General features: G+C 40.8%; 1 protein-coding gene across 1 annotated transcript in view; it reads right to left on the bottom strand.

The window, feature by feature from the left end:
• Positions 1 to 18,155: 18,155 nt before the first annotated feature.
• The window catches only part of LOC115115645 (complement C3-like), a 73,561-nt gene continuing 68,685 nt past the window's right edge, over positions 18,156 to 23,031 (bottom strand). The window contains exons 33-40 of the mRNA XM_065013564.1: positions 22,693 to 22,780; positions 22,453 to 22,542; positions 21,814 to 21,925; positions 21,053 to 21,142; positions 20,363 to 20,443; positions 19,263 to 19,349; positions 19,006 to 19,147; positions 18,156 to 18,901 (exon numbers count right to left, since the gene is read on the bottom strand). Of these exons, the coding sequence (XP_064869636.1) occupies positions 18,796 to 18,901; positions 19,006 to 19,147; positions 19,263 to 19,349; positions 20,363 to 20,443; positions 21,053 to 21,142; positions 21,814 to 21,925; positions 22,453 to 22,542; positions 22,693 to 22,780 (796 nt within the window). The 3' untranslated portion in view covers positions 18,156 to 18,795. The remainder of the gene's footprint in view (positions 18,902 to 19,005; positions 19,148 to 19,262; positions 19,350 to 20,362; positions 20,444 to 21,052; positions 21,143 to 21,813; positions 21,926 to 22,452; positions 22,543 to 22,692; positions 22,781 to 23,031) is intronic.

Below are 23,031 nucleotides of genomic sequence, written 5' to 3'. Positions count from 1 at the left end.
TTAAATTACGGATTCCTTACACTGTGAAATGTACGACATTTGCGGCAGAGAGAAAAAGTAATGCATTGGATAATAATGTTATCGGGTTAATTGTATCTAAAGGTAGCATGGTCATTTAAGTAAACATATCCGTAGACGATGTTTAAAACTTATGATTAATGATTTGAGTCAAAGGGGAATTATCATTAGGTTTTAGTTATAGTTCACTTATTGAGTTTCTGATTCGAGGTAGCATTAGTGAATGATAGTTAGGGATGTGGTGTCACTTTTAGAGGCCTCCTGGGATTATAATTTTGGGGAGAGAGCAGCTTTAAGCGACCAAATTGAAAAAGGTCTGCAAATTATATATATATAAAACAACTGTTAGAACGATTTGTTTTAGTGCAAGGAGATTTTTAAAGAGGCACGCTCACATATGGAACCTCATGAGATGTTTTTATGGGTTTGAATTATACAGGTGACTATTTCTATTGTAAGGATAAAAGGGATCTTTATGTCTAATATGGTATGACCTTTTGACCTTATCATGACTGGCTTCTGAGGTCTGATCAGCCCCAGGGGAGAGTCATTTGTATAATGAATGGTGTCATATTGAGTTACTAGTGTTAAGGTAAATTCATTAGAAATGAAGCAGTTTTGGTTGAGGGTTTAGAATTACTGTTTGAACCGCAAATGAGAAAGTGGTTCAGGATTCTGTCTTATAACATTAGCTGTGAAGTTTTTTGAATGGGCTATTAGGGTATTGGTATTGTAACGAGAGAAAGTCATATTCATCATTGAGAATAAATAGGGGAAGATAACATATTTTGAGCCAACAGGGCAGGGAAGGAATTGAGGTATTTTTGTTTGATTTTAACACCCGTGTACAGGAGTGTCAAAAGGCGGGGGACATTACCTGTGTAATGGGGAAGGGTGTCCGTATGGGGATTACATGATAACCAATTTGGGACAGTTCTGGGACTGGAGAGAGAGGATATCCTTATGGCATAGGGAATCCCACAAAGGTGGATAGGTTTTTCCATGATATGGGGAAACCTGGGGTACTGTTGAACTTTGTAAAGGTGATGAAATCCTACTAACCATCAAAACTATTAAGCTCTCTGATGCAGGCACTTACATCCCAGGACTACAATGACCAGGACAGACCACGGTGGGTGTGTTTTCTATTAAGGTACTGCCAAAACCAGGGTCTCACACAGAACCAGGGCCGTACACACTCCTCTACCACCCCGGGACCGAACCTACCACCACTGTGCTAAAAATCCGATTCAGGTAATTAATGTTAGACTATTCAGCTATTGATCAATTAGGCACGGAGACTGGTTTTGATGGTAGGGACAAATTGTGGCTCTCTTATACAGAATAGACTTGCTTAGGATATGCTTCTTGCTAGTCAGGGGGAGCCTGCAAGATGTTCGGCGGAACAATGTTCTACCGTATATCCCTAATAACACCAGTCCAGATGGTAGTATATCTAAGGGCCTTAAATGGGCTTGATGCACTATCTGCTGAGATGAGGACCATAGCGGGGTGAGGAGTCTGACAGTCCACCTGGTTGGGAGCCTGGTTTGGTAAGTATACTGGTATGGTGGTTACTGGATTTCTGACCTAATTCTTGTATTATTTGTTATTGATGTGATGTGCTGCTTGCATCATACCGTGTTTTAAGAAGTCTGTTACAGATGTGGTGAAGGCTTCGGGCATGATGCCTTAGCTTGATGCTCCAGTTGGAGAGGCTGAGGTGAAGCATGCTTTGAGGGAGGATAAGACTGACTGAGGATGACCCATGTATGTTTGTTCTCCCTGTGTAGTGAAGGGTGGCATGGTGCCCACCTGGTGCTGGATAAGAATAGCTGAGAGGACCAGATGGGTTATAAGAATGCTTTGTTCTGCTTTACTCTGTTTTACAGGACCAAAGTTTTATTCCACACTTGCAGCACATTAAATCCATGTTATTGTCAGATAGAATACTGAGGGTCCCCAAGGAGAGGGCTTGTTAGTGTAGGAAGGATTTTTAATATGGTTAGCATTTATTAGATTATAAGTTTTTAAATAGTATTATATTTAACAGGAATATAGGACATCTATGAGGATTAGGATTATTGTTAGGATTAAGATAGATTGATTCAGGAATTTGGAGAAAAGCCGCTCATATACATGTTTTTTCTTCTAAAAGAGGGTCCATGGGTTTGTAGTTCCCATGTAGTTCAAATTTGGAAAACATGAGGAAACATACAGAGGAGCCCTCCCCACTGCAGAGACCTTGAAGGTTGGAGAGCAGAGAAGTTAGAGGGGGGCCAGGACGAGCAAAGATAACATAGTGGGTAGATAAGTTACTGAGTGGAGACAAAAGTGAGAATTGGACATGTGGAAAATGAAAGGGACACTCCTAAATGGAATTTCAGACATAAGGATAATTCACTAAATCTTATCTAAGTCATTGTATAAGAATAAGGCAAGGTTGTTACTGCAGGCAGAGCCAGGTAACAAAAGGGGATGGGTAAATAGTGTTCTAGAATAGGATGTGACCTACGGGATAATTAACTAATAAAAACTTTTTGTTAATTGGTTTGACAAATAAGAAACTGTTTTATTAACCAAACCTGTATGTCCAGAGTTTATGCACTGCAGGTGAACTACAGGTGAAGACACTCAATCCAGTCCAGTGGGCCACCGGATTCATATCGCACTGCGGGGGACTCTGGAGAGATCAATGACACTACAGATGGTGCGTTATGGGCCGATTCCAGGTTCTGACCCGTGGAGGACTGAAGGCATGTCTACAGAGGAAGTGGACGAATCTGGATCTGTCTGGATCTGTCATTTGTGGGGAATTTATGTTTGATGAGAATAGTGTTGAGATGAAGGGAATTAGGTTGTAATTTGTTTCAATGATTAAACTATTTTTAATGAAGATTGTAAAAAGAAAAAAAGAAAATCCTGAAGAGGAGTTATGATTCTGATGTAGGTTTAAAAACAGTTGGAGTTAAGGTTGGATTTGATTGATGAAATGTGAAGAGTTGGATAAACATTTATAATTGATTTGTTGATTATGTGTCTATTCATATGATAATCTGATAAACCTCTATAAAAAGGTTAGTTAAGTTACGTTTATACTTTCATTTTTATGATTAAATAAAACTAGATGTAGAATTGAATGTATAATATTTGATCAAAGGGAGGATTGTTAGAGGAAAATATAGTTTAGATGATCAATTATGTATACATTAATGATTAGAATAATTTATTCTAATACTATTATGTTTTTAGTTGAGCTGTTACTGAAAATGTAAGCAGAAATGAATTAATTGTCTGTGTCTCCTGGGTAAGAGGGATAAGATAGTTTTTCAAACAGATAAGAATGTTTTGTTTAGATTCCATTAGTGGAGAGAAGTATATCCTTTTAGACAGGTTGGAATGTAGTTCATGAGGGAGTGAAACTATCTCCAGGAGTGAATACTGCGCCATTGTAAGGCTGGGAGAGGGTGTGAAACTGATGACGTCATTTTATGTCTTCTTTCTTTAAAATGTAATGTTCTTTGTATTATGGGTCAGTACTCATCAAGAATAAATGCTGAACTTGTTTTTAAGACTGGTCTCTTGCTAATTCATGCAAATGATAAACTTACAACTTATCATGAATTAGAAATGAGTGTGAATTGAATTGGTTTTGGCAACAAAACATAAAGGGATTAGAATTCCTCTATCAGCGACTTCAAGGAATTGTTCAAAGTGAATCGAATTACATGAGACCGAGGTTTCAGACCTGGATGTTTTGGTCGAGCTCTCTCCAAGAAATTTTTTCGAAACAGACACCTATAGAATTGACATCGCCTCCTGATGAATTTTATCGCGTATTAACGTGTACTAATACCTAAAGTTGCATTACAAAATAAGTGTTTTGTGAAAGTTTATCGTCGACTTTTTGAATTTTAAAAAATGACGTTACGTTATGAAACGCTATTTTTTTCCGTTTATCACACAGTCTTCATAGATCGATATCTAGGCTATATATGGACCGATTTAATCGAAAAAAAGACCCAATAGTGATTATGGGACATCTAGGAGTGCCAACAAAGAAGATGGTCAAAGGTAATGAATGTTTTATATTTTATTTGTGCGGTTTGTGTAGTGACGACTATGCTAATTATTTTGTTTACGTCCCCTGCGGGTCTTTTGGGGTGTTACATGCTATCAGATAATAGCTTCTCATGCTTTCGCGAAAAGCATTTTAAAAATCTGACTTGTTGCCTGGATTCACAACGAGTGTAGTTTTAATTCAATACCCTGCATGTGTATTTTAATGAACGTTTGAGTTTTAACTAATACTATTAGCGTTTAGCATAGCGCATTTGCATTTCCAGAGCTCTAGATGGGACGCCTGCGTGCCAGGTAGGACCAAGAGGTTAACCCATGTTCCGGCACGTAACAGGAAAAATGTTAGCTACATTATGAACAAGATAAAAGACTCAAATGGGGCAGCTACTTGGAACGACAAAGGAGAGTTTATCCTTCAGGGTTCGGTTGTCAAGGGTTCACATATGCTTGACTTGCTTAAAAGTACCACATCTGCCCACAAGGTTGCTGATGACAGAAGACCTCCAGGGTGGCTTCAGTTTCTTAACCTGTTGCTTCTACTCGGGACGCTTGCGTCCCAACTAGAGCTCTGGAAATGCAAATGCGCTACGCTAAATGCTAATAGTATTAGTTAAAACTCAAAAGTTCATTAAAATACACATGCAGGGTATCGAATTAAAGCTACACTCGTTGTGAATCCAGGCAACAAGTCAGATTTTTAAAATGCTTTTCAGCGAAAGCATGAGAAGCTATTATCTGATAGCATGCAACACCCCAAAAGACCCACAGGGGACGTAAACAAAATAATTAGCATTTCAAGCATACACAAACCGCACAATAAAATAGAAAACATTCATTACCTTTCACCATCTTCTTTGTTGGCACTCCTAGATGTCCCATAAACACTATTTGGGTCTTTATTTCGATTAAATCGGGTCCATATAAAGCCTAGATATCGTTATATGTAGACTGTGTGATAAACGAAAAAACATCGTTTCAAAACGTAACGCCATTTTTTAAAATTCAAAAAGTCGACGATAAACTTTCACAAAACACTTCGAAATACGTTTGTAATGCAACTTTAGGTATTAGTAAACGTTAATAAGCGATCAAATTCATCAGGAGGCGATGTAAAGATCATTAGCTGTCCGTCTGGAAAAATGTCCGGCTAGAAACTCAACGAAAATATCCGGTCCTAGACCGGAGGAGATACGGTGTCCTGCATGTGTTTGACCAAGAAAAAACTTGAAGGGAAATGACAAGACTCTAGACACCGTGTGGAAGCTGTAGGTACTGCAACCTCAGTCAATTAATTGTGGTTCACCTTTATCAATGGGATCAAGTAGCGCATGGATATATTTTCCCATTTTCAGTGATCAGTTTTTCCTGTGCTTTTCGATGTAAATGCCGTTCTGGTAAAGCCACAGCAGTGATTTAACCAGTTTTTTAAACGTCTGAGTGTTTTCTATCCACACAGACTAAGCAAATGCATATACTATATTCCTGGCATGAGTAGCAGGGCGCTGAAATGTTGCGCGATTTTTAACAGAATGTTCAAAAAAGTAGAGGGTCGACTTAAGAGGTTAAGGCCCTGGCCATCCTCAACATTCCCCTCTCGGGTGTACCCAACTATAAGCTTCGTCAACAGATTCACTCTTTAAAACACAAACCTTCGACGAGATACAGCACCCCTAAAGATGCCCCAAAACCCTCGCATCCTTATGAAATGAATGACGATAACCCATTTACCCCCCTGAACGCCTCCGGACCTTTCCCTAATCCCGATCTCTCTGGGTGGTTAGACTTTTGAATGACTTTTGAATGACTATGATAAAATTCAATAAATGTTATTTGAAAAAATAAGCAATTTAACATTTGTGGCATTCTTGAAACATTTGGCGTGAGCATACGCCTTGATTACACGTTCTTAAAGGATACACATTTCCAAACACTTTTGATATTTTCTAACAAAACAAGCTAACTTTATCATTACTTCTTAAATCATCCTTATAAAGAGACATAACATCTTCAAAAGAAACTCCCCGGGCTCTTTGGCATAGGTAGAATACACAGTGTTGACCGCATGTAGTGGAAAGGTTATCTTGCACTTGTTTGATGTTGTAGTATATGTTTGAGCAGTTTTTTGTCAAAAATCCTTTAATAGATTTGGGGAAATGTGAAAAGCCATAGGAGGGAAATAGGGGGAAAGCCATAGGAATCAAAAAAAGTTGAGATTTTTCTTCCTCCTTCCTCTTCTAATGTCACAGCTAGCCAATGTTCACCCGGCATGTTTTTAGGATGGGTATTGACAATAAACATTGCAGGCCGCACCTTCCATTTCTCCATAGGTAATTCATCACAAGCCAACACTCCACAAAATTGTTTTCCAATCAGTCGGCTCATGAGCCCTTCCAACTCTTGGGTATTCATGTCTTTGCTCAACGATCCTTAATAATCTACTAAAACCTGTCTTCGGCTATTCACCTCCAAGATTGAATCAGAGCATGCATAAATAATCATGCTAACGTACAGGCTAAAGGTAATGAAAACGCATTTCCAGCCTGAGGTTACCTTGGGACACCACCGAAGATTTCCTGATGTGTCATCGTCTGGGGATAAATTGAAAGCATACATTGTAACCCTCTGCAAAATCATTTCTGTCAATAGGTAAAGAGAGATCTTTTAGATGCCTCCCGGTAGCCAGGAATAGATTGTAAAATTCTCGCACAGATATGTTGTTATTAAATTGGGTGTTGGAAAGCCTTAGCAGGGACCTGACGTCCGTCCTGACACAGAGCAACATACTCTGCATTGAAGTGTTGAAAAATTAAATGTTTTTTTATTTAAGCTGCCCGTATTGGAGGCGTGATCAACCAAACCTATAACCACGATCGCGGTAAAGGGCCTAGAAACAGGTTTTCTTGACTGCAGATTCAGGTATGCTAAAGGTTTTGATGGTAATTCTTTTTTGAGAGGGTAAAGGGCATTTTTCAGCAAAGCCTGTGAGTGACCCAGATGAACAGTCGGAGATACCGGGACATTTTTAATAAAAAGCGTGGCCCCCAACACTTTTAAGCTAAAGTCCCCATCCCGTTGCAGACATTAGGCAAAACTCATCCTTGGCTCTGGTTAATTTTAGTCTTAAATCAACCGCATTTAAGAGTAAACGTCTTGAAAGAAAAATGTCAGAGAGTATAGGGCCTAGCAGATGAAACTCGAGATTCTGCACAGTAGCGAGCGCGTGCCCTCCAGTCCTTTGTTTGCACCGGTGGATGGGTCTGTCGATTCCATAGAGCCTCCTGCCATATCCTTGCTAAACAGCCCTGCGCTGAATTGGGTCTTGAGAGTGTCTTCAGAGTAGTTGAGTAAGCATTCCATGATGGCACGGTAGGGGTATGTGGCACTGCTTTTGACTGATTAGACGTTCCCAAAGTCACATCCACTTGGGAGAAGATGGTGGCCACTGGTAATTAATGAGACACACTTTGGCATGGTTTGCAATATCAGTACCATCTCTTTTGGTCACTTTTAGACGCAAATGCACCAAGGTGTTGTTGAGGTCCAGATAGTTGTCACTGTGGCCTGTATGAAAAACTCTATGGGGCCGTTGTCTGTAATGGCAGAGAGGCTATCTCCACATAACTGGACCTCTCTACTGAATGTTGGGTTAAGGGGGCCGAAAAGATCAAGCTCTGTCTTTATAGCTTCAGAGGACATGCGGTGTAAAAGAGCCATGGTGCTTTGTTCTTTTAGAAAATACTTCCGAGTATTCTTTTTCTGGTTTTGGCTACAAAACATATAGGAATTTAGAAATTCCACTAACAATCAGCTATGGGGTATGTAATCTCGCTGAGACCTACTTCCCAGGCCTCTGATAACTCTATAGGCTTTGGAAAATTGGTTGTATAATTCGAACTCTGATTTTTACGATATATATGTGCGGACGCATTACTGGGGAGATTGGTAGGAGCAGCTGTGTTCCATTATGCAATCCCGGTGTACACACGAATGAGGATGTATTTTATCATGCATGGGGGTTTCATTAACCCCAGATGCCTCCACCACATCCTGCTCTAATACCCAACTGTTGAACTTTTGGGGCCAGTTTTTCCAGCAGGATCCAGCACCCATTTTTGATCCTTTTCTTTTGATCTAGAATCTCCTCCACGTGAAACACTTTGTCTTTACCACCTGTACCTTCTGTAATTCCTGCTCATAAAAAGATCCCTCTATAAGTTCCCGTCATAATCTTTTAATATGTAGACCGGGGTATGCGCCGCAGACATTCTGTAACCGTGGAATAGCTCATCACTGTATCCCTTGCTCATATTTTTGTCGAAAACACCCTCAACTTGATATACCAACCAAGTCCCCCACAATTAATTTAAAAATGTATTTTTCTTACGGCGAAGGGGAGCAAAACCATACAGATTTTTAAAGACTTGAAAGAGTTTTCAGAAGAGACCTGAGAGTTTCATCCGTATACTCTTATGGTAACTATTGTTATACCCAATTACTAAATCTTGAACTATATCGATATATCTATACGTGGTTAAAGAGCTGTAAAATAGCGCCACATCCTCTTCCTTCAGAGTTATGTTAAAGCGTTCAACAACTGAAGCTTTCAACCGAGCCTGTAGGCAAAATGTATTATATTGTGCTTCTTCATGAGTTTCTGAAAAGTATTATTAACAAATTATTTTCTGCCATCAGCCCACTTTCTTGGGGTGCACCGCCTTCCTTAAAGATAGAGTCAAAGGCCCGGGTCGCTTCTGCACCACTTTATTTTCTTTAAGACCCGACAAAAGCTATTTTATAGGTAAATATCTATAACCGTTAGCATGTAGCTATTTCCATCATTTTATCTGCAAGGGCCTGCATGTCACATAGATCAGCCTGAAAAACTCTCATTTCTCGAAAATGTTTTCTTACGGGCTTATGCAGAGTGTGCGCATCCTGCTCTGATAGCCACTCATTCACATTAGCATCGCTTAACCGGCTACCTGTTTCTTCGGCTAAAGCTCGCTGTAAACGTTCCTTGCCCCCATAAGACCCAGAATTAGAGGGATTATAATAAATGTTTTTCAACATCTGCTCTGCCATCCTTCTTTCCACTCTGAGGTACAATAACGTTAATGAGCCACTTTCAAATAACGACAACATTTAATTTTAATTTTTGGGATTTTTATTTTCAAGAAAACATTATGTATTACGTATACAGACAATTCAGAATTCGTTGCAGGATACATGTCCCCTCTTTCTCAATGATCGCATCATGCAAAACCCTGTATATTTGGTTTAGATTAACAGGTTTGTTTCGCTGAATTTTTACAACACACACATCAGCTATAAAAGTATATAAACAACAAATATGATACATGTTACAATTAAATGGTGTTTCAAACAAATAAAGTAAAATTTACAACTTTTTTCACATACATTTTATTTTTATTTTCCATCAACTCATCTTCAAATCACTCTCCTGCAACCCGCCTCACCAATTTATATTTATAAATAAGTATTTTTTACCTCAAATCTGCAATCCTCCAAGAAGCTAGCCAGAAACTCCAAGAAGCTAGCCAGAAGCTAGCCAGGAGCTAGCCAGAAGCTAGCCCAGAAGCTAATCAGAAGCTAGTTCAGAAGCTAGTTAGCTTCTTTACTGGCAAATCGTTAGTATTCAGCTAACCACGGTTTGTGGTCATCAGCTATCCTTTAGCTCGAAAATCTATTGCCAGTTTTGTACGGCGCAACGCGGCTCGGAACGGAACATACCGGACCAATTTTTTCTCTCCATGTCCCTGGATTTCAACTGCTCTCGGGACATTCATACCCGGATCTCACAGCTAGCTAGCTGCTATCCGTGTGACTATCTGCTTTCGTCGATTCCGGAGCAAACATCAATTACTCCGGAGCTAGCCAGCTCCGTCAATCACTCCTGAGTTCCATCAATCACTCCTGGGCTGCAGTCACCTATCCGGACCCGTTTTACTGCCTACGCGGAGCCCCACCGGGCCTTCACAACTGGACTGCTGACGTTATCTACCCGAAGGAGATCCGGCTGGCTCCTCCGTCGCGACGTTACCTGAACGCCCATCTGCGGCCTGCTAACCGTTAGCTGTCTTACCGGCTGCTCTCAGAATAGACAATCGGACAATTTATTTATTTTTATTATTATTATGTTTCTTCTTGGGCCTCTATATCTAAAGTTTATTTTTTTTTTTTTTTTTTTTAATTTTTTTGTGATTTGGATTAATCCCCTCTACCACACGGAACCTCACTAATCTACTGACGGAACGCAAGAGGTGGCTAACAACAGACCTCCATCCTATGCTAGCTTGCTACCGATGGCCTAGCTAGCTGTTTAAATCGCAGTGACCCCCAACCAACCTCTCCACTCACTCACTGGACCCTTTTGATCACTCGACTAAGGATGCCTCTCCTTAATGTCAATATGTCTTGTCCATTGCTGTTCTGGTTAGTGTTTATTGGCTTATTTCACTGTAGAGCCTATAGTCCTGCTCACTATACCCTATCCAATTTATTAGTTCCACCACCCACACATGCTATGACATCTCCTGGTTTCAATGATGTTTCTAGAGACAATATCTCTCTCTTCATCACTCAATACCTAGGTTTACCTCCACTGTATTCACATCCTACCATACCTTTGTCTGTACATTATACCTTGATGCTATTTTATCGCCCCCAGAAACCTCCTTTTACTCTCTGTTCCAGATGTTCTAGACGACCAATTCTTATTGCTTTTAGCCGCACCCTTATTCTTCTCCACCTATGTTCCTCTGGCGATGTAGAGGTGAATCCAGGCCCTGCAGTGCCTAGCTCCACTCCTATTCCCCAGGCGCTCTCTTTTGATGACTTCTGTAACCGTAATAGCCTTGGTTTCATGCACGTTAACATTAGAAGCCTCCTCCCTAAGTTTGTTCTATTCACTGCTTTAGCACACTCTGCCAACCCAGATGTTCTAGCTGTGTCTGAATCCTGGCTTAGGAAGACCACCAAAAATTCAGAAATTTTAATTCCAAACTACAACATTTTCAGACAAGATAGAACTGCCAAAGGGGGTGGTGTTGCAATCTACTGCAAAGATAGCCTGCAGAGTTCTGTCCTACTATCCAGGTCTGTACCCAAACAATTTGAACTTCTACTTTTAAAAATCCACCTTTCTAAAAACAAGTCTCTCACCGTTGCCGCCTGCTATAGACCACCCTCTGCCCCCAGCTGTGCTCTAGACACCATATGCTATTTACCAGTGGACTATGTACAGCTGCAGCGATCGGTTGGCTGCTCAGATAGCAGATGTTTGAAGTTGGTGAGGGAGATAAAAGTCTCCAACTTCAGCGATTTTTGCAATTCGTTCCAGTCACAGGCAGCAGAGAACTGGGACGAAAGGCGGCCAAATGAGGTGTTGGCTTTAGGGATGATCAGTGAGATACACCTGCTGGAGCGCGTGCTACGGATGGGTTTTGCCATCGTGACCAGTGAACTGAGATAAGGCGGAGCTTTACCTAGCATGGACTTGTAGATGACCTGGAGCCAGTGGGTCTGGCGACGAATATGTAGCGAGGGCCAGCCGACTAGAGCATACAAGTCGCAGTGGTGGGTGGTATAAGGTGCTTTAGTGACAAAACGGATGGCACTGTGATAAACTGCATCCAGTTTGCTGAGTAGAGTGTTGGAAGCAATTTTGTAGATGACATCGCCTAAGTCGAGGATCGGTAGGATAGTCAGTTTTACTAGGGTAAGTTTGGCGGCGTGAGTGAAGGAGGCTTTGTTGCGGAATAGAAAGCCGACTCTTGATTTTCGATTGGAGATGTTTGATATGAGTCTGGAAGGAGAGTTTACAGTCTAGCCAGACACCTAGGTACTTATAGATGTCCACATATTCAAGGTCGGAACCATCCAGAGTGGTGATACTGGTCAGGCGTGTGGGTGCAGGCAGCGAACGGTTGAAAAGCATGCATTTGGTTTTACTAGCGTTTAAGAGCAGTTGGAGGCCACGTAAGGAGTGTTGTATGGCATTGAAGCTCGTTTGGAGGTTAGATAGCACAGTGTCCAAGGACGGGCCGGAAGTATATAGAATGGTGTCATCTGCGTAGAGGTGGATCAGGGAATCGCCCGCAGCAAGAGCAACATCATTGATATATACAGAGAAAAGAGTCGGCCCGAGAATTGAACCCTGTGGCACCCCCATAGAGACTGCCAGAGGACCGGACAGCATGCCCTCCGATTTGACACACTGAACTCTGTCTGCAAAGTAATTGGTGAACCAGGCAAGGCAGTCATCCGAAAAACCGAGGCTACTGAGTCTGCCGATAAGAATATGGTGATTGACCGAGTCGAAAGCCTTGGCAAGGTCGATGAAGACGGCTGCACAGTACTGTCTTTTATCGATGGCGGTTATGATATCGTTTAGTACCTTGAGCGTGGCTGAGGTGCACCCGTGACCGGCTCGGAAACCAGATTGCACAGCGGAGAAGGTACGGTGGGATTCGAGATGGTCAGTGACCTGTTTGTTGACTTGGCTTTCGAAGACCTTAGATAGGCAGGGCAGGATGGATATAGGTCTGTAACAGTTTGGGTCCAGGGTGTCTCCCCTTTGAAGAGGGGGATGACTGCGGCAGCTTTCCAATCCTTGGGGATCTCAGACGATATGAAAGAGAGGTTGAACAGGCTGGTAATAGGGGTTGCGACAATGGCGGCGGATAGTTTCAGATATAGAGGGTCCAGATTGTCAAGCCCAGCTGATTTGTACGGGTCCAGGTTTTGCAGCTCTTTCAGAACATTCTGCTACATTCTGCTTCCGGAGACACCTGAAACCCCACCTCTTTAAGGAATACCTAGGATAGGATAAAGTAATCCTTCTCACCCCCCCCCTTAAAAGATTTAGATGCACTATTGTAAAGTGGCTGCTCCACTGGATGTCATAAGGTGAATGCACCAATTTGTAAGTCGCTCTGGATAAGAGCGTCTGCTAAATGACTTAAATGTAAATGTAAATGTAATATGTGAACTGATTGCCCCCCATCTATCTTCAGAGCTCGTGCTGCTAGGCGACCTAAACTGGAACATGCTTAACACCCCAGCCATCCTACAATCTAAACTTGATGCCCTCAATCTCACACAAATTATCAATGAACCTACCAGGTACCCCCCCAAAGCCTTGAACGCGGGCACCCTCATAGATATCATCCTAACCAACTTCCCTTCTAAATACACCTCTGCTGTCTTCAACCAAGATCTCAGCGATCACTGCCTCATTGCCTGCATCCGTAATGGGTCAGCGGTCAAACGACCTCCACTCATCACTGTAAAACGCTCCCTGAAACACTTCAGCGAGCAGGCCTTTCTAATCGACCTGGCCGGGGTATCCTGGAAGGATATTGATCTCATCCCGTCAGTAGAGGATGCCTGGATATTTTTAAAAAATGCCTTCCTAACCATCTTAAATAAACATGCCCCATTCAAGAAATTTAGAACCAGGAACAGATATAGCCCATGGTTCTCCCCAGACCTGACTGCCCTTAACCAACACAAAAACATCCTATGGCGTTCTGCATTAGCATCGAACAGTCCCCGTGATATGCAGCTGTTCAGGGAAGCTAGAAACCGTTATACACAGGCAGTTAGAAAAGCCAAGGCTAGCTTTTTCAAGCAGAAATTTGCTTCCTGCAACACTAACTCAAAAAAGTTCTGGGACACTGTAAAGTCCATGGAGAATAAGAACACCTCCTCCCAGCTTCCCACTGCACTGAAGATAGGAAACACTGTCACCACTGATAAATCCACCATAATTGAGAATTTCAATAAGCATTTTTCTACGGCTGGCCATGATTTCCACCTGGCTACTCCTACCCCGGTCAACAGCACTGCACACCCAACAGCAACTCGCCCAAGCCTTCCCCATTTCTCCTTCTCCCAAATCCATTCAGCTGATGTTCTGAAAGAGCTGAAAAATCTGGACCCCTACAAATCAGCCGGGCTAGACAATCTGGACCCTTTCTTTCTAAAATTATCTGCCGAAATTGTTGCCACCCCTATTACTAGCCTTTTCAACCTCTCTTTCGTGTCGTCTGAGATTCCCAAAGATTGGAAAGCAGCTGCGGTCATCCCCCTCTTCAAAGGGGGACACTCTTGACCCAAACTGCTACAGACCTATATCTATCCTACCATGCCTTTCTAAGGTCTTCGAAAGCCAAGTCAACAAACAGATCACCGACCATTAAGAATCTCACCATACCTTCTCTGCTATGCAATCTGGTTTCAGAGCTGGTCATGGGTGCACCTCAGCCACGCTCAAGGTCCTAAACGATATCTTAACCGGCATCGATAAGAAACATTACTGTGCAGCCATATTCATTGATCAGGCCAAGGCTTTCGACTCTGTCAATCACCACATCCTCATCGGCAGACTCGACAGCCTTGGTTTCTCAAATGATTGCCTCGCCTGGTTCACCAACTACTTCTCTGATAGATTTCAATGTGTCAAATCGGAGGGTCTGCTGTCTGGACCTCTGGCAGTCTCTATGGGGGTGCCACAGGGTTCAATTCTTGGACCGACTCTCTTCTCTATATACATCAATGAGTTCGCTCTTGCTGCTGGTGAGTCTCTGATCCACCTCTACGCAGACGACACCATTCTGTATACTTCCGGCCCTTCTTTGGACACTGTGTTAACAACCCTCCAGGCAAGCTTCAACGCCATACAACTCTCCTTCCGTGGCCTCCAACTGCTCTTAAATACAAGTAAAACTAAATGCATGCTCTTCAACTGATCGGTACCTGCACCTACCCGCCTGTCCAACATCACTACTCTGGACGGCTCTGACTTAGAATACGTGGACAACTACAAATACTTAGGTGTCTGGTTAGACTGTAAACTCTCCTTCCAGACCCATATCAAACATCTCCAATCCAAAATTAAATCTAGAATTGGCTTCCTATTTCGCAACAAAGCATCCTTCACTCATGCTGCCAAACATACCCTTGTAAAACTGACCATCCTACCAATCCTCGACTTTGGCGATGTCATTTATAAAATAGCCCCCAATACCCTACTCAACAAATTGGATGCAGTCTATCACAGTGCAATCCGTTTTGTCACCAAAGCCCCATATACTACCCACCATTGCGACCTGTACGCTCTCGTTGGCTGGCCCTCGCTTCATACTTGTCGCCAAACCCACTGGCTCCATGTCATCTACAAGACCCTGCTAGGTAAAGTCCCCCCTTATCTCAGCTCGCTGGTCACCATAGCATCTCCCACCTGTAGCACACGCTCCAGCAGGTATATCTCTCTAGTCACCCCCAAAACCAATTCTTTCTTTGGCCGCCTCTCCTTCCAGTTCTCTGCGGCCAATGACTGGAACGAACTACAAAAATCTCTGAAACTGGAAACACTTATCTCCCTCACTAGCTTTAAGCACCAACTGTCTGAGCATCTTACAGATTACTGCACCTGTACATAGCCCACCTATAATTTAGCCCAAACAACTACCTCTTTCCCAACTGTATTTAATTAATTAATTAATTTATTTATTTTGCTCCTTTGCACCCCATTATTTTTATTTCTACTTTGCACATTCTTCCATTGCAAAACTATCATTCCACTTGCTATATTGTATTTACTTTGCCACCATGGCCTTTTTTGCCTTTACCTCCCTTCTCACCTCATTTGCTCACATTGTATATAGACTTGTTTATACTGTATTATTGACTGTATGTTTGTTTTACTCCATGTGTAACTCTGTGTCGTTGTATCTGTCGAACTGTTTTGCTTTATCTTGGCCAGGTCGCAATTGTAAATGAGAACTTGTTCTCAACTTGCCTACCTGGTTAAATAAAGGTGAAATAAATTAAAAAAAAAAAAAAAAAAAAATCTTTAACAAACCCTAACAACCGTATCTCTCCCGGCAAAACATATCCATATTTGAATTATAATCAGAATGAATTTTAGTCTATCGGTGCCTAGGCTGAGATAGGAACCCGAGTCTCTCGCGTTGTAGGCAAGAGTTCCACCCCTCGACCACCATCACTATTGGAATGACGGAGCCTCCCCGCAAACAACCCTGTTATTATAATTGTCTGTTGTCACAAACTACGGCACCGAGACAATTCCCAGAAAATGGCCCTAATTTAAAGGTCCAAGCTTTCCCCAGTGAGGATTCTCCTTACTATCGCTCTCTCGTTTTCTCTGTATGTCCCCTTATCTTGTAACCTTCTCTCGCCCTTTCTCTATGCTTGCCTTCTTTTCCAGACTACTGAAACCTGCTGTTTCCCTTGACTATCTACACCTTTCTTTTGACTGTCTCCATACACTTTTTTCAAGTTTGCTAAATCCTGTCCTAGTTATGTTATATCTTTCCTGACTTTCCCTAGGGCAGGATTCTCTCTCCACGCCTGGTCTATCCGGGTGGGATATAATTTAGCCTTATGAGGGACCTCCAAAGGGGCTGCGGGAGTTATTGCTCTCTGTTGCTGGCAACTTACATCTTCCTGCTTTTTTACTTCCTTTTTCTTTTCTCTCTCTGCGCTCTTCCTTGCCTCGGCTAACCACATACGAGCACATGTCGAGCCCTTCTGTCCTTGCATCTCTACCTTGTCCTCACAAACCCTATTTATTTATTTAATAATTGATTCCAGTTTTTCTTTATTTAAACGTCCGTCAAATTCATACTTCTTCCTCCACTTTAAACTGAAATAGACGTTTATTTAATCCTTTCGTTGCATATACCACTCATCTCCTGTTAATTCCGGAACCTCCTTTGAGGATTTACTACCCATTGTTAGTAAACCTTGCAGTTACTATGCTTATGCTCACAATCTAGGTGTATGTATTCCTTTGTATGTGCTGTTTACCGTTATCCAATTACTATAGTTGTGTATCTTTTTAACCTATGTGTATGTGATGTTTGATGTGTGTTTCTCCTTTCTGGAAACTTTATCTATAGAGTTGACTGTCGATCGGACATTAGGTCTCACCTGTACAACTATCTGTTGTGTCATAGGACTTTTAATGTTAATATCTCGTATCTCACTCTGCTATATTAGGCTTCCCTCTCCTCCTTTATTTCAGTATTGAATAGGTTAAGTTATCCTGTTCACATAGAATTACCTTCCTTTCTCACCAAGCCTAGTTTATATCCACACCTGTTTTAATATATCTATCGCTACTTTTCATAGTCTCAGACTACTTCCCATATACAGATAGACTATTTAGGTATTAGGACTTTATTTAGGTATGTCTTTTGAATTGGGTGTATGGCCAATTTACCGCATGCCAATTAACCATAAGTTATCCTATTTGTACAAAACGACCGTCCTATCTAACAACACCTATTTAATATCGCTTCCTTCCGTTATTTGTGGTAGTGCACGTTACCTCAGGTCTTTTCGGACCTGCCTTCCTTACTATCGATTTTGGTTAAACTACAAAGTAGAAACCTAGTGAATCTGTTTAGAATAATTAAGCACCCATTATTGATTAATTCTAAGCCGTTTAGCACATCAAATCAAAGATACATTAAATCACTCCCCCCAAATTCGTAAATAAAGATTTACTGACCTGTCTTATAGACTGGGGAAAAGCAATGTAGGTTGGATCCCGTCACCGTCTCTGCCGACCTGTAATGGAACCCCAATGTAAGGGGACAGGTCTTTAATTTACGGGTCAATGACCCGCCCGTGCACGGTATTTCGGCGTGGTACCTTTGGACGGCAGGGACAGGTATTGGGTTCCGGCTCTCAAAGGACCAATTGTAATGATAATGTTGTTCTCAATGTTCAGAAACTGAACTTCAATTAACATACTCTGTTATTAAGAATTTGTCAGGTTCTTATTAAAATGAAACAGTCTACCACAGTCAGCAGGTTTATTTACGAGAGCTCTGCCTATCATTTCCTGTACATTTTCTAAATGGTAATTAATTTGTAGCCTACTGACCATGTCATAAATTGTGATCAAGTAAAACAAGGACATATGTTTGTTATAATAATGTGATATTTGTTATGAGAATCTTGTTCTCAATGTTCATAAACTGAACTTCAATTAAACAACTCTGTCTGTTACTAAGAATTTGTAAGGTTTTTATTAAAATGAAACAGTCAGAGGCCAGTCTATCATAGTCAGCAGTTTAGAATTTCCTGTACATTGGTCTATATACCTCACATTTCGTCATAAATGTCCCTCCTCCTCTCAGAAACAATGACAATATAGTTCATAAGTCTTCTCCTACTCATACATTGTCTGCCACCTGTTATACAATCTACTACAAGCCCAAGATCTCTCCCCTCCCTGGGTGGGGAAAGAATGTCCTGTAAGGAACACAGTAGTACAGCTTGTCTGTCGATAGCTCCTCTTATCATTTGTTTCACACTTGCACCCTGCTTACATACTAAATAGGAACAAAAAGTCCTAGTTCTAATTCTGACTAGAACTACACACATCAGATTTATGATTTATGATTCTAATAAATGTCATACAATCATACAGTGACAGGGTAGAATTATGTTAGTTATTGTTCTACGTTAAATGTATACATCATTTAGTCATTATTCATAAAATTCATAGCATATTTCAGTTTAATTTTCATTTATTTTGCAATATAGGATAAACATCATGTCTCGAATTTAGTTAAGTTAACTGTGTGGGTCATCTACATGCACAGATGTGGGATGAACCAGCAAACTGGACCACTGTGTTCAAGTGCTGCAGCCAGACGTCTCAAGCTTATTCAGGAAAGTCGCCTGTTCTCCCCCAGATTCAAATTCTTCCAGCCATGTGTTTCCCGACAGGACATAAGAATAACTTAAAAACAACAGAAATGGTTTAATCAAACAAATCATTATTTCAAAATGAAACGTGGCATGTAATGTAAGAAACAAATCAAACAGATTAATTGTGATCCTAACCTGCCATCATCACCCAGTATTATGTCTTTTGGGTTGCCTATGAATAAATACAATTTATCCTTCTTCAAACCAAGAGACGTCTGGCACATGCGGTGGGCATAGAAATCTCTCTCCGTTTTAACATCCACTTGTAAATCATTCCCTGTAAGACAGCATAAGCAATATCCATTACATGATTCCTCTATCACTCTCTCTTTACTTTTTTATTCTCTCGAGGCAACACAAATAATGATTTTGGGAAAAACTGTAGTATTTACCAAGTTTATAGGCCTTTTGAATCTCCATTTTATATTTGATCAGGGTGTTCTCATCCTCTTGTATATGTTTTACTTGAATGTTGTAAACTGCAGACGGAAAACAGAGTGAAAATAAGTGGGTTTGACCAAATATGTTTTGGTAAACATACATCTGTGGCTATCCCTATTCTATTGTAGGTATAGTCATGGCCGCGTGGGAAGTGTTCATGATTCTTTATTAACCAAAACACTTGAACTAAATAACAAAGTGGAAAATCCCGAAACAATTCTGTAAGGTGCAATAAACTACACAGAAAACAACTACCCACCAAACACAGGTGGGAAAAATGCTGCCTAAGTATGATTCCCAATCAGAGACAACGATAGACAGCTGCCTCTAACTGGGACCCATACTTGGCCAAAAACAAAGAAATAGAAAACATAGAAATAACGAAACTAGAATGCCCACCCTAGTCACACCCTGGCCTAACCAAAATAGAGAATAAAAGCCTCTCTATGGCCAGGGCGTGACACTCCCTGTGCTGCTGACGGATATTTAGGTCCACTCATACAAGACTAGTAAAGACCTAGTGCACTACTTCTGTACAAAAATATATATATATATATATACAGTGGGGCAAAAAGTATTTAGTCAGCCACCAATTGTGCAAGTTCTCCCACTTAAAAAGATGAGAGAGGCCTGTAATTTTCATCATAGGTACACTTCAACTATGACAGACAAAATGAGAAAAACGTTTGACCTCTGTCATTGCCAACAAAGAGTATATAACAAAGTATTGAGATAAACTTTTGTTATTGACCAAATACTTATTTTTCACCATAATTTGCAGATAAATTCATTTTGTCTGTCATAGTTGAAGTGCACCTATGATGAAAATTACAGGCCTCTCATCTTTATAAGTGGGAAAACCTTCACAATTGGTGGCTGACTAAATACTTTTTTGCCCCACTGTATATATTATTGTTTTTCTTCCTATAAATTATTCTGATTGATCAGGGAGTGCTGCAGCACCCTCAGCACTTCTACTTCCCGCGACTATGGTTGTAGTATGTGTCAGAAGGGTTTATTGGAAGTCAGAGAAATGTGAGTGCTGTTTTACCAGGGTTAGTCCCAACGCAGGCTTCCTCTTCACGGTCAGAAGCTGTTAACGACTCGGCCTTCTTCACGGATGGACAATTTTCTGTCAGATAAAATTAAGGATGGAAACAATCTTGGGGCGACAAAACAATAGAGTTTCCTAATGTTTAAGAGAACTGGCAAGCAGGCAACATAAAAGTCAAGCTTAGGCAGAGATGCTAAACATGAAGTGAAAACATAGTACATGTGCATACTACAAAAGCAAAATAATCACCACCGTGAAATTTATGAAACTATAAAAATAAGGAATGGCTGCAAAAAAATGGTTAGTAGTAATGATTTGGGCTCCTGAGTGGCGCAGCGGTCTAAGGCACTACATCTCAGTGCTAAAGGCGTCACAACAGACCCTGGTTCAATTCCAGGCTGTATTACAACCGGCCATGATTGGGAGTCCCATAGGGCAGCACACAATTGGCCCAGCATCATCTGGGTTAGGATTTGGCCGGGGTAGGCCGTCATTGTAAATAAGAATTTGTTCTTAACTGACTTTCCTACTTAAATAAAGGTTAAATAAAATAAATGTAAACAATTACGTTGCTAATTTAATTTTGTACAGTTGTATAGCTAAACAATGGCCACTCAATAGTTATCTTACAGGAGATCCCTGAAATATCCACCAATATATAGTGGTGGTATGAAATAAGCATCTTACTGTCAATGCACGCACATCCATTGTTGCTGCAGATAATGTCCTCGTCTGTGCTACTCTTAAAGGGGCTGTAGAATCTGGTGCAGCTCTTTTCTGAAACACAGAGGAATATCATTCCGTCAATATTGTTTGGGTTCCATAGCTGTTGCTGGGCTGTACGACTATAAGTGAAAGCGTTTTATTGACGTTACAATATGTAACTTTTTTGGGCGACCCAAACAAATTTGTTTTTTACACCAGCTTTAAACAGTTGAAAAAACAATATTTTTGGTTATGGAAAATATATTTCACAGAGGTTTAGATGGTACAATGATACTTACATACTTCCATATTTTGTCACATAAACAGAAATTAGTCAAACTATTAGAATTTTAAGCAACCTAGGAATGTCAGAGCGATTTCTGCACAGTGCACCTTTAATTATTGTACAGTCTAAATTTGACATCAGACTCAAATGTTGACACAATGTTGTAAATAAAGATTTTTTACATAAATTCCAGGGGATTCAAAAGTCCTCTATCAGTGCGGTGGAAAGTAGCCGCACATGCCAGGTTTTTGACTGGTGGGGTGAGCACACAGTCCACTTAGTGTTTTTATTTAAAAAAAAAAATGGGAATATAAAGATACATGGTTGTGATAAGATAAGTGGTTGGACACAAGAACTTCAAATAGAAATTGAGAGCATTTTTTGAAACAGTTGTGTTGAACTCCCAAATCAATGGTGGGCCGAACCAAGGACAACCCGTACATTGAAAGGATCTTACCTGATTGGTAATAGGAATACACCCTAATTGAAGAAGGCTGTAGAAGGCGCACAGTAAATTCTTGATACAGAGTCACTGGTACGCAGTAATCAGAATTAGGACTAGGAGATAGCTGAAGAGAATGGAAAAAAGGCATACACTCACTGTACAAAACATTAAGAACACCTTCCTAATATTGTCTCAAGGCTTAAAAATCCTTCTTTAACCTGTCTCCTCCCCTTCATCTACACTGATTGAAGTGGATTTAACAAGTGACCAATAAGGGATCATAGCTTTCACCTGGATTCACCTGGTCAGGCTGTCATGGAAAGAGCAGGTGTTCATAATGTTTTGTACACTCAGTGTATAGGCTATGGTTATGACACAAAGTTTTCGACTGATCAGTTCACAAGGTCAGGAAAAACTTGTCTTACCTTAGGGCCCAGTGCTTTTCCTGGTCAAGTAACCTGTAACTTCCAATTTGCAAGCCACTACATCACATTTTTACATCCATAATGCTCTATGGTGCTTTCTTAGTTGTTGTAGTTCTAACGCAGGTTGTTTAAAAATAAGGAATAGTTTGAGTTTTTTTATCTGACTTAGAATGCCCCTTACTCTCTACCTTTGCCAGTGTTCTCAATAGGTTTCCAAATTACTTACATCGTATATGTGAATAATGAGAGATCCTTTATCAGAAAGCTCCTTGTCCAGTTGGTAGAAGTTAATCAACTTGTCCCTGCGAGACAACAACTACAAACACAGAAACATATGGAATGTTCTGTAGCTCAGAGTTCCATGATCAATTAGTGAAGGAGTATATCCTTTTGTTGTGTATAGTGTAGATACTAAACATGAAAATGATACTTTCTACATACTGCTACTTTGTTTTGATGACTGTACCTCATTAAGACTTGTATAGTCAGGCACAAAACCTGAAGGAAGAGATACATCCAGAATGGCCATCTTGTTGGAGGTCCCTTCAAGAGGCCTACATTTAGAGAGAGAGATACATATTTAATATGTTAATTCAGATCTTCCACACCACCAACACTACTGTAAATACATTTACATATAGTACTTCGATACCCATCAGTCACTTCCAAAACTTCTACCACAATACATACTGTAAGCATATGCACAAGGGAACAACAAGGGAAATTCTGAGATCCTCAAATATGTGTGTTCTCAATCTATATGTTGTATATAGCTGCAGATAAATGTGTAATTATGTAGTTTTCC

This window comes from Oncorhynchus nerka, linkage group LG9b (assembly GCF_034236695.1).
Source record: "Oncorhynchus nerka isolate Pitt River linkage group LG9b, Oner_Uvic_2.0, whole genome shotgun sequence".
Classification (NCBI taxonomy): Eukaryota; Metazoa; Chordata; class Actinopteri; order Salmoniformes; family Salmonidae; genus Oncorhynchus; species Oncorhynchus nerka.
The sequence above is the reverse complement of the archived record's forward strand: the minus strand, read 5'-3'. Positions and strand labels throughout refer to the sequence as shown.